The sequence below is a fragment of the Takifugu rubripes genome, chromosome 1 (assembly GCF_901000725.2).
Source record: "Takifugu rubripes chromosome 1, fTakRub1.2, whole genome shotgun sequence".
In the NCBI taxonomy this organism is placed as follows: Eukaryota; Metazoa; Chordata; class Actinopteri; order Tetraodontiformes; family Tetraodontidae; genus Takifugu; species Takifugu rubripes.
This window is the reverse complement of record NC_042285.1, coordinates 7,548-22,500: the sequence shown is the minus strand read 5'-3', so window position 1 is coordinate 22,500 and position 14,953 is coordinate 7,548. Positions and strand designations below refer to the sequence as shown.

The window sequence follows — 14,953 nt, the reverse complement described above, 5'->3', positions numbered from 1 at the left end:
AACATCACTGTTGCTAAAAAGCAGTCATGGGCACGCCACGGCTCTGAGGCTCCACCCACTGGTCTGCAATCAAGCTCCACCCCCGGAACCTTAGAATGGCTTTCAGGAGTATCACAGGATCCACTAGATCCACCAAGGAATGAGGTAGAGCATGAACACACACACACACACACACACACACACACACACACACACACACACACACACACACAGCTTTGGTTTGCTCTCCTTCCTGATTGGTTGTGCAGAATTTGACCTCGTGTTGCTTCCAAGGGAAGTTTTCCACATTCGGCACATCATTCCCATTTAGAGCCGGGCCTGGTAGTTCAATTCCTCTCAGTTTTGTTTGGGTTGCTCCTTTATGTATTTTGAGACTGAGCCTTTGGTGGTGGTTGCTCAGTCTGTAGGGGCCTGATCTGAGGAGGGTTCTTGGCTCAAGTCCCAGGCACAGACAAAATTTGGGAGGTTTTCTGGTAGCAAGGGGGGGTACCGGGACACCTTCCAACCATGGCCAAGGTACCCTTGAACAAGGTGCCAAGCCCCCAAAGGCCCACATTGGGCCTGGCAATGAGCTGGAGGCTCATTCAGGAGTTTACCTGCCTTCACGTATATGCGATTGAAGCAGTGTGGTTGTTCCTCTGTTGGCTCCTCTGGTGCAGCCTCTAACTTCCTCAGAGTTCAAATGGTGCTGACGCCAATTATGTTATAACTGTGGTATGAACCATCACTTCCTTTTATTGACAGACAGAGCAGTGCTGTGAACTTACCTGTATGAAGGATACAACCAGTGCTTCCAGAGATGCCATGGGTTCTGCACCAGTCCACCTGGAAGCCTCTCAGGCTGCTAAGGCTTCCTCTGACCTGCCCACCACCACCACCGTCAACTCAAAGTCTGCCCAACATGCCTATCTCCAAAGCCTGGATCACAGCAGCAGAGCTTGGGTGCTGTCTTCAGGAAAGCCACAGGGCTCAAGTGTGGCTCTCTCAGAGGAGACTGGAAGCAACATCTGGTACAACCCAATCCCCGAGGAGGAAGATGCAGCAGGTGCTTCAACTGGAGTGGAGATATGGAGGAGAAGGGATGAAATGATGAGAGACACTACTACAAAGAGAACAGGACAAGCTGGTAGCAGAGCAGACAGGTCAGAACCTGCAGATGGTTTCAGCAGCAGGCAGCCAGGAGAGGGCACCAATGTGGGCCACCATCCTGATGACTGCAGAGAAGGTGCAGGTGAGAAGCCCTGTTGTTTCTGCTACCCTTCAGTGCCATTTAGTTGCTCATTCTTCCTACTTCTGTGTCCAGAACACCCCACCTCAGACTGCGGTTCCACCTCCCAAAAGAACAGGATTGACAGGCTACGGTCTCCCGGCACAGTGAGGAAACTCTCCCTCAAGATGAAGAAACTCCCGGAGTTACGCCGCAAACTCAGCCTTCGCTCATCCTCGCGCTCTAATCGTCAGGAAACCGATGCCAGTGGGGGAGACCAGGCTACAAGTAGCAGCGTAACATCTCCTCCTGTCTTGTCAAACCAGAATGTCCTCAGCAGATATCACCTGGACAGCTCTACCCCTGCAGCCAGACCTCAGCGGCGTCCATCCCGGGGGTGTTCTGGAAGTAAAGGAGGTGAACTATTTCCATACTCATTATCAAGAGGCGGAGGCTTTTTATTCTTCCACACAAATTTTCCAGACATAGCCTTGGTGTAATTTCTATGGTGCCTTTATGGTAACCAAGAGTCAGGAGAGGCTGATAAAAGCCAGCGTGAAACCTCCCAACCCAGCATACGAATGTTCTCTCACTGCTGATAACTGGGGCTTGGAGGTGCTTGGAGGTGCTTGGAGGTGCTTGGAGGTGCTTGGAGGTGCTTGGAGGTGCTTGGAGGGTTAGATGGACCTTCACCAGTTTCCTCTTCAGTTCAGTGCTTTGCTAATCCCACATCTGTGGTATCACACACGAACGACGCCTTTCACTTGTCATCCCTCTAGGTCACCTCAGTGATGGAGACTCCCCTGAGCTGCTGCCACGGCAACAAGCAGCGGCTGTTACACCCTCCCAGGAAATGCTCTGTGATGTCACCTCTTTCCAGTTGTACCTGGGCTCTAACCTACAGCGGTGCAGCCAACGAGTGACGGGATTGTTGACCGTCCATCTGCTTGGCCTGGAGGCGATGAAGACCAGCAGGTAGGAACACGGATGGTTTTCCAATCAAACCTTCCACCGGAGCTTCTGGCTGACGTGTGTTCTCCTTCCACGAAGTTTGTCCTTTTATGTTTATTGAACAACAAAAATGTAAACAATAAATTGAACAAAAGGCTTCACTTTTCCGATAACAAAATGTATATCCAAAATTTACACGCTTTACTGACAGAACTATTTTCTTGCATGGTGTCCAAGAACTATGGTGAGATCGAGCAGAAATTTGGAGTGGGCGGGGTTTCTACAGACAAGAAGAGATTAGTCTGGCCAAGGTGAGGAGGACGTAGACAGAGTGCACATGGCGCTCGCTGCAGTGGGAGGGGCCTCGTGTAGCAGCTCAGCACAGGGTTTCTCAGGCAGTATGAAACGTCCTGGACTGAAGAAACTTTGCTCTTGTTCTTTCTCAACTTTTCCAGCAGAAACTGTCCAGCTCTTTATTACTTGGTGTCCCCCTACGTTCTGCCACATTTCTGTCATGGATCATGAAGGCCAGCCTCTCGCTCTTCTCACCCATCAGGTCAGAGGACAGTAAGGAGGTCTTCCTGGCCATCCAGGTGGATGGGGTGACCAGAGCGAGGACGGCCCCGCTGGCCCTGCGAGGCCCCGCCCTGTCATTGAACCACGCCTTCCACCTGGAGCTGGAGAGGGCACAGCTGCTCCGCATTATCCTGCTGACACCAGGTGAAAACCAGTTCCTGGGACCAGAATTGCTCGTCTGCGCTGTTGTTGAGAAGTTACCTGCAGTTAGAAAGTCTTTTCTGTGTTGTGTTAGTTAGCACCGCCCATTTCTTCCAAATATCGGTTCGAAATCTCGGATCCAAACTCAGCCAAAGTCTGAACTTTTTTGTCTGGACTATTTTTGTGTCTATTTTTCCTCTTCTGACATAAACTTTGTTCTACTTCTGTTGGAAAAGTTGAGTTGTGTGTTTTGTCATCTATGCAGCAAATATACATGGAGACCAGAAGTCATGTGGACCAATCAGAAACAAGGTCTGCTGTCTGGGCGGAGTCTCAATCCCACCACTCTTCAAAGGTTCCTCACACTCTTCTCCAACGTCACTGTTTTCATTTACAAAGGATGGTTTTCTGAAGAAAGAAAGCAAAATAACGATGTTTGTGTGTCAGCGACTCGAAGTCAGCAGCTGTGTGTGAAGCTGGAGCCCAGAGGTCTCCTCTACGTCAAACTGTCCCTGCAGGAAAAATGGGACACGCAGGTAGAGAAGAGAGCTGCCTGTGTTCACGACTGCAGTATTACCACAGGAATCGTGTCACACTGTCTGCTGACGCTTCTCAGCCCATCAGCAGCTCATCAGGACCAACGAATGTGTTTGGAGTGGAGTTACACCACCTCGTGGAGAAGGAAGAGTCCCCCGTCCCCATCCCTCTGCTCATCCAGAAGTGTGTGAAGGAGATCGAAGTGCGAGGACTCAGAGTACGGATGATCATCCCAGCCTGATCCCCAACGCTCCACAGAGGGATCATCCCAGCAATGACACGTGTGTGTGTGTGTGCGTGTGTGTGTGCGTGCGTGTGTGTGTGTGTGTGTGTGCGTGTGTGTGTGTGTGACAGGTGGTGGGGTTATACAGACTGTGTGGTTCAGCTGCCGTTAAGAAGGAGCTCAGGGATTGGTTTGAGCGCAACAGTTCCGCCGTGTGCCTCAGCGAGGACCTCTATCCTGACATCAACGTCATCACAGGTTTGTAACGCTTCACGTGGGACCATGAACATAAAACTCATCAGACGTTGAACCTTCAGGCACTGAATGCAGACGACCTCAAGGTCCCTGACCCTAACCCTAACACTGACCCTGACCCTGACCCTAACCCTGACCCTGACCCTAACCCTGACCCTAACCCTGACCCTGACCCTGACCCTAACCCTGACCCTAACCCTGACCCTAACCCTGACCCTGACCCTAACCCTAACCCTAACCCTGACCCTGACCCTGACCCTGACCCTGACCCTAACCCTGACCCTAACCCTGACCCTGACCCTAACCCTGACCCTTCTCCAGAGATTTCTCTGAAAGCCTCATCCAGAAAAGGCAGCCAACATTTTCATCAAGCAAACACACACTGTTGTGTTGCCAATAATGTTTTTGGTCTCTCAAACTCTTTGTCTGACAACAGTATTAAATATGTCTGAGTCAGCTAACGGTGCTATTTAAGCTAGCATGGTAAAGCTACACGCCCACTAAGAACCTGGAGAACTCAGAAGATGAAATCTGAAAGAGATGTAGAATATGACACAGTGACAGGAGCAGTCAGGTGCTGCACCTTAACACACCTGTCCAGCAGAGATCAACATGGACCTTCTTCAGCTGAAGGGCAACATCTGGCCTTGATACCACAGACGCTACCGTACAGCTAAGAGAGAACAGGCGACTGATCATCTGGACTCTCCACAGGCATATTAAAAGACTACCTACGAGAGCTGCCGTCCCAACTCATCACAAGGACCCTCTATCAGGTTGTGAGGGAGGCCATGGTCCTGCGCCCCCCACCGGCAGCCCCTGTGAGTCCAGATCCTGAGCTGGCCCAGAGGACGGTGGAGCTGCTGTCCTGCCTGCCGCCCCCAGAGAGGGTACTCCCGCTCCAGAATGAACGCTCACAGCTGAAAGGGGGTTGCCTAAAACTGCTGTTCAGTCTTTCATTCATTCATTCATTCATTCATTCATTCATTCATTCATTCATTCATTCGTTCATTCATAGCTGGGTGGCTGCACAGTCAAGTCTGCCTTTTCTCTTTGGGGGGGTTCCTTCAGCACCACATTCTGACAGTAGTCCGTCAGCTTGGTCGAGGGTCATGTTAATCCTTGCTTTTCCCTCCAGGCCACACTGTCTCTCTTGCTGGACCACCTCAGCTTGGTGGCATCCTTCAGCTCCTTCAACAGGATGACACACCAGAACCTTGCAGTGTGTTTTGGCCCGGTCCTCCTCACCCCAACGCAGGAGGCCTGGAGAGCTGCAGGAGGGCTGAGGGGAACAGCGCAGAGACCCTCTCTGGGGGAAGAGTTTTCCAGCGCAGTCGATTTCAAACGACACATCGAGGCCCTTCATTACCTGCTGCAGCTGTGGCCAGGTGAGAGTCGAGGATCAACGGTTCTCCTATGAGCTCCTTACATGATTCAAGTCTTTCCTCACCCTCAGTGCCGACCCACCGTGCCTCTGCAGATGACACCATCTCCCCACGTGTAGCTCAGACCTTTGACACACCGGATCAGCAGCAGGATCTCACGCTGCTGCCAGAGGAGGAGGCAGTGGTGTCGCGTCGCAGTCGGGGGGGGCACCGCTCGGCTGGAGAGCCCCCCGCCCATCAACCGCTACGCTGGAGACTGGAGCGTCTGTGGACCGGACCTTCTGCTGGGACAGGAGGCTGACTATGACGAGGTTGCAGGAAGTGAAAGCGATGGAGGTAGAGATGATTCTGGATGCTTCGTTGCAGCTCATTTCCTCCTAACAAATCCACCCGATGTCTCGTCTTCAGGCAGTAGAGATGAAGAACATGTGGAGGAGGAGGAGGAAGAGGAGGAGGATAAGCTAAAGCCAGAGACGTGGCCTTCTGGAGAAAGAGTTGGGCTATATGTGGAGGAGCTCCTGGACTTTGATGCTCCGTTCAACTGCCGACTGAGTCTGAAGGACTTTGACACTCTGATCCATGATCTGGACCGAGAACTGGCCAAGCAGATCAACATCTGTCTGTGAGGACCATGGTCGGCTGTGGGCGTGGCCTGTGTCCTCAGACCGGTGCGGGATTGGCTCAGCTGTAGCTGATCCACAGAGGGTTCTGGTTTTCAGGGTCTGGTCCTGGTGGACTGTTGCTGGGCTGGTTGCACTGGTTGAAGCCATAAATTGAAGACTTGAAGAAGAACCATGTCTGGTCGGCACCGTGAGTTCTGCCGTCTCTTGGCGGCATTTTCTAGGTACAAGCGTGACGACGGTGGTGACAGGAAGAAGACGCCATGTTCAGTATTATTATTGTTCTACAGTATTCTTATGATTGCACATTTGTTAGCACTTATATTTTTGATCTTTATGACGGCACCAAAGAGTTGAAGCACAGTTGGTTTTCTAATTCTGACCAATTATTAAGCAGCAAATTATTGATCTCTACTGGTCACATGATGTCAGTGATCCTGTTACACTATAAACCAAACAAACACAAGCTCACAGTTGTACTGTACACACACACACACACACCCTCACACACACACACACACAGACACACACACACACACCCTCACACACACACACACACACGCACATGTACACTTTGTCCTTGTTGGTTCTTCAATAACAACGATAAAAGCAGAAATGTTCACATTTACATTTTATGACAACAACTCAACTACAAACTGACAAAGTTGAAATTTTGAGCTGTGATACATTAAAAGATTTTTTTAAAAGATTCCTAATTTTTCTTTTTGTTTCACGGACTTGATTCCTGCTGCATCAACAGGTGATTCACAGCAGGAATACATGAAAGGACTCACCTGCACCAGGACCACAATCACTAAGTGAAGGGTTAGGGTTAGGGGGTTAGGGTTGGGGGGTTAGGATTGGGGGATTAGGGGGTTAGGGGGTTAGGATTAGGGTTAGGGGGTTAGGGTTAGGGTTAGGGCGTTAGGGTTAGGGGGTTAGGGGGTTAGGGTTAGGGGGTTAGGGCGTTAGGGTTAGGGGGTTAGGGGGTTAGGGTTAGGGGGTTAGGGTTAGGGTTAGGGCGTTAGGGTTAGGGGGTTAGGGTTAGGGGGTTAGGGGGTTAGGGTTAGGGTTAGGGGGTTAGGGTTAGGGGGTTAGGGGGTTAGGGTTAGGGTTATGGGGTTAGGGTTAGGGGGTTAGGGGGTTAGGGTTAGGGCGTTAGGGTTAGGGGGTTAGGGTTAGGGGTTAGGGTTAGGGGGTTAGGGTTAGGGTTAGGGTTAGGGTTAGGGGGTTAGGGTTAGGGTTAGGGGGTTAGGGGGTTAGGGTTAGGGGGTTAGGGGGTTAGGGTTAGGGCGTTAGGGTTAGGGGGTTAGGGGGTTAGGGTTAGGGGGTTAGGGGGTTAGGGTTAGGGCGTTAGGGTTAGGGGGTTAGGGTTAGGGGGTTAGGGTTAGGGGGTTAGGGGGTTAGGGTTAGGGCGTTAGGGTTAGGGGGTTAGGGTTAGGGGGTTAGGGTTAGGGTTAGGGGGTTAGGGTTAGGGTTAGGGGGTTAGGGGGTTAGGGTTAGGGGGTTAGGGTTGGGGGGTTAGGATTGGGGGATTAGGGGGTTAGGATTAGGGTTAGGGGGTTAGGGTTAGGGTTAGTTAAGGTCACTAAGTGAAGAAATAAAACCTTCATCTGCTGTGCGCCTGTCCACAAATCATGGAAACTCTGACATTTGTGGATAATTCGACTTGATTTCAAGCATCTTGAATTCACAGGGTTCTATGAAATCCTGGTCATGGTGGTCAAAGCTCCATCTGGCAGTGGAGCCGTGAGTTAGACCGAGCCGGGATGCTCTTCAGGACCACTGCGGGGTCCAGTCGGAGGAACAGCGGGCCTGTATGGACACAGGACAGCATCACTGGCATTAATCCACTCAAGAACCATTTAAACAGGACCCATCAACATGTACCAGAAGACAGTTGTTGACCTCTTGACAGAACTGATACTGGACTAAACCCTTGGGAAGCCAAACCTGAGACCATCTCAAGAGCATCGACAATGTGGCCCAACATCGAGCCTTGGCCCTTGCTCCGCTGGTCAGCAAGTCACCAGACTACACCGAGGACCTGGGTTTAGCTCAAACAATCCAAAAATAAAACCAGACCGAGAAGAACCAATAGTTTCCACTCCTGTCACATGACTGTACGTATATCCCTACGCCAGAGGCAACAAAAGGACAGCTATCACAGGACCGCATACTACCTGACAGAACCTCCGGGTACAGATCATTAGCATGCTAATGGTCCACAAGGGCTATATTATCAAGCTCTGCCCTCAGGGAGTTTAGAACTGAAGAAGCCGGAAAAAGGCGAGACGTCCTCAAATAAACCTCGACAAGTCCAGCCGACGCAGACATCTGGTGACACCTAGTGCTAACGTCAATCATTACAGCTCAAAACATTTTTTAATTTTTTTATTTATACTCATCAAAGTATATATATTTTTTAAAACCAAATGAAGCGCCCAGTTAAGAGACGTAGCATCCAACACTGACTGCACTTGTTCGATCTAATTTTGTTGGATTGCCTTATTTAAATCTTAAGCCTTATTTTACAGTGAAACTGGCACTTTTCATGCAGGTGCATGACTGGATTATCTTTCCGCCTAATTCCACGTTGAAGTCCTAACAGTGTGTGTAGCGCTGGTTGTAGAAGCTGCTGAGTTCTGACACTAATTAGCTGTTGTTAAACTCAAAGCTTTTTTAAAAAAAAACCAAATATCTTTTCTTCTTCCTTCAACAAGTGACTTTGGTAACAACAACAGTGGCGACATCGACCGTGCAATACTGCACATAATACAATAAGAAATATGGTTGTGCCATTGGTTTCCTGGTTTTCCCCAAAATAGCCAAACTATATATGGATGGAATAGAAAAGAAGGGTTTAAAACTCTGCAAAGGAACATCTCCCAGCCTAAGGTACAGGTAGGTGGGCTATGTCTGGCCAAGAGTCCAAAAGAAGGTATTCACTGCTCACATCAACAACATGGACCACGATATCAAGTTCAGCCATAAAGGTTTTCTGGCCTTCTTAGACTGTGCAATACACACAGAGCCAAACATGCTTTGAGCTAGGCCTAACCCTAACCCTAACCCTTGAGCTAGGCCTAACCCTAACCCTAACCCTAACCCTTGAGCTAGGCCTAACCCTAACCCCTACCCTAGGCCTAACCCTAACCCTACCCTAACCCTTGAGCTAGGCCTAACCCTAACCCTAACCCTTGAGCTAGGCCTAACCCTAACCCTAACCCTTGAGCTAGGCCTAACCCTAACCCTAACCCTTGAGCTAGGCCTAACCCTAACCCTTGAGCTAGGCCTAACCCTAACCCTTGAGCTAGGCCTAACCCGAACTCTAACCCTTGAGCTAGGCCTAACCCTAACCCTAACAGGCCTTGAGCTAACCCTAACCCTTGAGCTAGGCCTAACCCTAACCCTAACCCTTGAGCTAGGCCTAACCCTAACCCTAACCCTTGAGCTAGGCCTAACCCTAACCCTAACCCTTGAGCTAGGCCTAACCCTAACCCTAACCCTAACCCTTGAGCTAGGCCTAACCCTAACCCTAACCCTAACCCTAACCCTTGAGCTAGGCCTAACCCTAACCCTAACCCTAACCCTAACCCTAACCCTAACCCTTGAGCTAGGCCTAACCCTAACCCCAAGTGGAACATGGAAGTGTTTAGAAGGCCAGTCCACACAGATCAAACCTTCAAGCTTTAGCACTGAAGCATTAGCTTAAATAGTGAATCCAGTCAAAACTGAAAAAGCCCTTTGGATGAGAGTCTCACTGACTCTTTGTTTGAACTTAATGGTTTAATATGACCAGGATAAATAATAACCTACGTGGTGAAAGAGAGGAACTAAAACAGATTAAAAAAAATGGCCAGGTGACAATGATGGGACCTGAGAACAAAGGGATTGCAGAAGGTTGACGAAAACATCAGGTAGGATGTTATAGGGCTGCTAAAACACTGAATGTTACTCACTCTGATCCAATGAACCCAATAGTCCAATCAAATTAAAATGGTAACAAAGTTTTGTTGAACCTCTGAGACATTTTAGTTTGGTCTGCCATCTACAATCTTAATGAAATGTGGTCGTATAAACTACAACGTGTGACTTTGATGTATCTGAGCTACCTGATAAGCTGCTTTTCATTAGGAAGGTCACAATTTCAGCCCCACACACGAGTATCCAGTTTGGAATTTAAAAGAATAAATGCGATAAATGTTCCATAAAGCACCTTATTGGACAGTTAGGACAGTCTTGTTTTTACTGAGAGACAATATATAACACAGTAATAGCACAAATGGACCTGGACTCTGGACGTTTTCTTGCATTTTTCTTTGTTAAATAATAATTTGCATCATTTTCTTATATAAATCTGTACTAATAAGTTTTTACATAACAAATCTCTCTGTTCCTGGTCAGGACAGGCTCCGCCCACCGAATATTTGGCTTCCGGATACTTTTGTGTGATGCTATTTGATTGGTTGCAATCCTGAGTGGTTGCGTCTGATTGGTTGCTCTCTGCCTGTGTGACACGCGCGCGCGTGCTCGCGCCCAGCTGGGAGGTGTGTCGCCGCTCGCGCTCAGAGGAACGGCGTCTTCTTTTCCTTCTTTTTCAACAATGTCTCGACTAAAATCTGAGAAAGTGGAGCAGAGAAGCGCAAGCGGCTCCCACCGGACTGAACCGGATTAAACCGAGCGAATTTTGCCGTTTTGGGCACGAGGTGAGGTTTCATATGAAACTGCGTCACAGAGCGCGCGCAGCTTCCTGGCCGCGGTTTCGCACCTCAACAGGTTTTAGTCTAAAATCGCCCCCAAGAGTCCGGATCACAGACTGGGTCGGTACCTTTCGATGCTAAAGTGGCTTTAAATGCTCAGTCACGCCTGGAACCTGTCAGTTTTGGGGCTTCAGGTAAATGTTTCCGGGTTCAGGACAGGTAGACTCACTGTTGCACAATAAAAGAACAAAGGGATTGATATCAGCTTTCTTCTGTGCAGAAGTTCATTTTTGGAGTATTTGTCCCTAAATGACTGAACTCCGAAGTTTCTGTTGCTGACAGAACTGATGGCGTAGCTGTGAAGGCCTGGTGCGCCCACTTTTCTCTTATTTCCTGTCTGACATTGAGTCCTCGGTGAAGCTGCTTTTGGGTTGTTGGCCATAAAAACGTGTCCAAGCTTTGACCTGTTCGTGTGCTGAGATGTTTAATCAGAAGACGGCAGTTTCTCCACAACCACCAAGGTTGTTCAGCTCGTTTAAGGTCACTGAGGACAAACATTACAACACAAAACCTCAGCTTCCTGTTGAATTAAAATGAGATTTTGGGTGTTTTTACGGTGCATCTGGAGCAGTGCGCTCTTCCCTCAGTGACCTTTCAGTGTCTGAGGTTATTTTAAAATAACCACGTTTGATCGGCTTCCAGCCTGGTTGTGGCGTTTCAAGGCTTCCGTCTCAGTCTGAACCCTTGGTGTGGGTAGTTTTCCTGCTAAACCTGCTCAGACTGTAAAGTGAGAGCCAATGATTCCTGAGGACACTTGGTTCCACGTGACCTCTTCACTCGACCAGTGATGAGCAGGATAGTGCAGCGTTTGAACAAGAAATAAATGATACATATAATAATGTTTCACCTTGTCATAGGCTAGTCTACATCCTGAGAGGGTCCGTGTCCCACCACAGCGGCCAGTATGGCCATCAGCATCTTCCTGGCCAACTCTCCTCCTCTGCACTCCTTCCTCAGTAGCTATGACAGTCCGCTGTTGAGGCGCGTGGAACCGCTGCGACCCTGCCTGTCTAACGTCACCTTGGTGGCCAGGAACGCCACCGCCAGTGCAGAGATAGTGAGTCGACCAACGTGGAAGAAGAGGAAGAAAAAGAGGGTGGTGTTTGCAGACGCTCGTGGCCTGGCACTGACTGCTGTTCATGTCTTCAACGAGGCAGAAGACAACTTGCTCTCTGAGCTGCAGTTCCACATGACAGAGATAGAGGGCGCCTGCTCTGAACTACCCCTGGTGCCCAGAGAAGGTCAGTGATACCAGCAGGAGCTAGCAGGCTCGGAGCTAAAGCAAATTCCAAAACTGCTGGGTTGTTTATTCCAGTTAGCTTCAACCCTTCTCCCTGTTTGTGTTCTAGGTGCAAGGGACTGTGGTCCTCTTATCCTGGACTTTGTCCAGCCAGCTGCGGATTATCTTGACATGAGGAACCGGTTGAAATCCCAACAGGTTTGCCTGGAGACCTGTTCCATTCAGGACCGCATGCTCTCAGGCACTGTCCAGGTCCGAAATGTTTCCTTTGAGAAGTCTGTCTCAATGCGGATCAGCTTTGACTCATGGCGCTCCTTCAAGGATGTCGTGGGTCTGTACTTGAACAACATCTACGGCTGCCCCGACATTGACACCTTCTCCTTCTCGGTCTTGATACCAGAGGTCCTCGAGCCATCACATCGGGTTGAGTTCTGCATTCGGTACCAGACTCACGACCAGACCTTCTGGGACAACAACCGTGGGGAGAACTATCGGCTCGTAGTGGCGGACACAAAAGGACAGCCAGCACTGAACACTCAGACCACCCCGAGTCTGAAGATACTAGGAGGCTGCATTGGAGAAAAGGGAAGTGGCATCGAGTTGGACCCCTTTGGAAGTCCCAGGACGTCGGCGGGGATCTTTCCTGAGTGGCAGAGCTGGGGTCATGTTGAGGACAGTGCCCCCTACTGGTGAACAAGCTGGGCCAATGGCAACGTGCACACATCATTGGACTTTTGTACGAGCACTGATACACCAGCAGAATATTCAGCCACCCCCATAAGGCTTCACTGCCCTTGCAGGAGGACTAGGGACCCTCACCAGAGATGGTTTTGTGCTTGGACAGGCTGTACGACAGCTTCACCGGCCGGCAAACAGAGTTCCTTCTGCCTCTTCCTTTAATTGTGTCATTTCTGTGTAGAACACTAAGCAAACTTCCAGCTAGCACTGTTGCTCATGCTCTACGAAAAATAGAGTTAGCATTACTTTAAGAATAGATTCCTAGACAGTTAACTCCAGTAGTTAGCTTACGTAGCTGCACATCCTGAGAATGAAAGTTTTGGTGCTAAGAACCCCTCCTACCATTGTTGTCCATTCACAGCACCGTCTTTCTGCACCTAGAAATATAAACATCACTGGTTTTATTTCCCTTTTATGCTGAAAAAGAATCCACCTTTGGTGTTTTTGTTCCCCAGGCTACCATTTAACTACTGAGATATTGGTGATATGCTAACAGCTGTAGCTAACTTCCTGTAAACACACCAGCACTCTTTCCTGTGTGGGCTGGGGGGGGTGGGGGGGTAAAGCATGTAATGTGAAGGTTGGTGCATGTACAGTATGAATAGTTCTACGTCTGGAGGTCAGTTTGGGCCAAAGGTCATAATTTGAAACGTGCACTTTCATGACGACCTGTGTAGCATTTGTATGAATGTGTTGGTGTGAGGAGAAGGTGGCGTTAACAGGAGGTGCACAGGTTCTGTGTGTCTTTGCAGAATAAAAGTGGGTTTTTATTCTCTTATAACAGTTGATAAGAACTTCTCACCCAGTCAACCCAGTTCTGTCGCAGTTTACAGTAAAGGAACAGGAAGTGACCTGAAACCACTGTTGCAGACACAAACAGGCACGTGCACATGCACACACACACACAACACCACTCTATCTTTTGATTAAAGTTCTTTATTTTGTGACATCTGAGGTTTAATAAAACAATTAGGAAGCAACAAGGAAACATCATCAGTGACTAACGAAGCGACACCGTTAGGGTTAAACAGCTGGTGGAGTGATGATGTAACGTGTCTGTAGCTCAGCAGAGGGGGGGGGGGGTGATCTGGACCAAACGTTGCGTAAGGCTGAAGAGCCTTGTTACATAACACACACGCGCACATACACACTTTTAGGATTTAAAACAATCTCTTCTGGTTCAACTTGTTCGCACAACCAAGTTTCCCTGTTTTTACCAGTTTAATCAACGCAAATTGGTCAGACAGCAGCAAACTACAGGTTCTCCTTTAAAAAGAACATTTAAAAGAACTTCTGATCTCTGAATCAGTCGGAGAACTCAAATCGACATCATCTCCCTCTCTCACAACTCCTCCCGCTTTGGTTAACGGCTAATTTAGCCGATCCTCAGATGAAATCAGTCAGCGTTTTGTGGGCCATAAAGCAGATGGAAAGAAAAGTGTTCTCCTAAAACCTGAAAGCTGGACTCTAGTAAAAACTAGGTAGCCTCTTTCCGAAGACAAGACCTTTGGCAAAAACGGGGGTTGCTCCAGGAGATACATCCTTATAAGCTCCCTCTGGACAGTGAAGACCCACCAAAACCTCCATTATGGACTGATGGAAGGGAGACAATGCACTGATGTCCACCATATGGAGCTAAAGTGGGTAAAAAGTGCTTGGCCAACCCCAGCCTAAGAAGATATGGCTCAAGCTGTAGCAGCAGCTAAAACTACAGCAGGAGGTACGGCTGAAGCCACAGCTAAAAATAAAGCAGAAGCTACAGTCAGATACAGCTGAAGTTACAGTCAGATACAGCTGAAGCTACAGTCAGATACAGCTGAAGCTACTGTCAGATACAGCTGAAGCTACAGTCAGATACAGCTGAAGCTACTGTCAGATACAGCTGAAGCTACAGTCAGATACAGCTGAAGCTACAGTCACATACAGCTGAAGCTACAGTCACATACAGCTGAAGCTACAGTCAGATACAGCTGAAGCTACAGTCAGATACAGCTGAAGCTTCAGTCAGATACAGCTGAAGCTACAGTCAGATACAGCTGAAGCTACTGTCAGATACAGCTGAAGCTTCAGTCAGATACAGCTGAAGCTACTGTCAGATACAGCTGAAGCGTCAGTCAGATACAGCTGAAGCTTCAGTCAGATACAGCTGAAGCTACAGTCAGATACAGCTGAAGCTTCAGTCAGATACAGCTGAAGCTTCAGTCAGATACAGCTGAAGCTACAGCTTCAAAGGAAAATACAGTTACAGCATGAACAACAGGAAAAGCTAAAACTACAGCAGGAAAATACAACTAGAGGTCAAGAGGTTGGTGTACTG

The 14,953-nt window shown here is 48.9% G+C and overlaps 2 protein-coding genes across 2 annotated transcripts in view; both read left to right on the top strand.

Annotated features, from left to right (window-relative positions):
* The window catches only part of syde1 (synapse defective Rho GTPase homolog 1), an 11,760-nt gene extending 5,155 nt beyond the window's left edge, over positions 1–6,605 (top strand). Inside the window, 16 exon segments of the mRNA XM_029833981.1 lie at positions 1–144; positions 745–1,231; positions 1,304–1,624; positions 1,987–2,182; positions 2,225–2,256; positions 2,408–2,469; positions 2,614–2,878; positions 3,141–3,230; positions 3,323–3,411; positions 3,492–3,629; positions 3,767–3,893; positions 4,605–4,780; positions 5,029–5,278; positions 5,347–5,507; positions 5,509–5,611; positions 5,684–6,605. The exon segment at positions 1–144 is cut by the window's left edge and continues 92 nt beyond it. Coding sequence (XP_029689841.1) covers positions 1–144; positions 745–1,231; positions 1,304–1,624; positions 1,987–2,182; positions 2,225–2,256; positions 2,408–2,469; positions 2,614–2,878; positions 3,141–3,230; positions 3,323–3,411; positions 3,492–3,629; positions 3,767–3,893; positions 4,605–4,780; positions 5,029–5,278; positions 5,347–5,507; positions 5,509–5,611; positions 5,684–5,901 — 2,859 coding nt within the window. The 3' untranslated portion in view covers positions 5,902–6,605.
* Positions 6,606–10,406: 3,801 nt separating this feature from the next.
* Positions 10,407–13,616, top strand: ppp1r3cb (protein phosphatase 1, regulatory subunit 3Cb). The gene is made up of 3 exons (XM_011620148.2): positions 10,407–10,604; positions 11,516–11,899; positions 12,008–13,616. The coding sequence occupies exons 2-3, from the start codon at positions 11,563–11,565 to the stop codon at positions 12,589–12,591; spliced, it is 921 nt and encodes a 306-aa protein (XP_011618450.1). The 5' UTR covers positions 10,407–10,604; positions 11,516–11,562; the 3' UTR covers positions 12,592–13,616.
* The last annotated feature ends 1,337 nt before the right edge of the window (positions 13,617–14,953 follow it).

What these genes read in the sequence shown, in the direction of transcription:
- ppp1r3cb (XM_011620148.2), top strand. Translation starts at nt 11,563, where the DNA reads ATGGCCATCAGCATCTTCCTGGCCAACTCTCCTCCTCTGCACTCCTTC. An exon ending in ACCCCTGGTGCCCAGAGAAG is followed by an intron (nt 11,900 to 12,007) that starts GTCAGTGATACC and finishes TTTGTGTTCTAG; the next exon opens with GTGCAAGGGACTGTGGTCCT.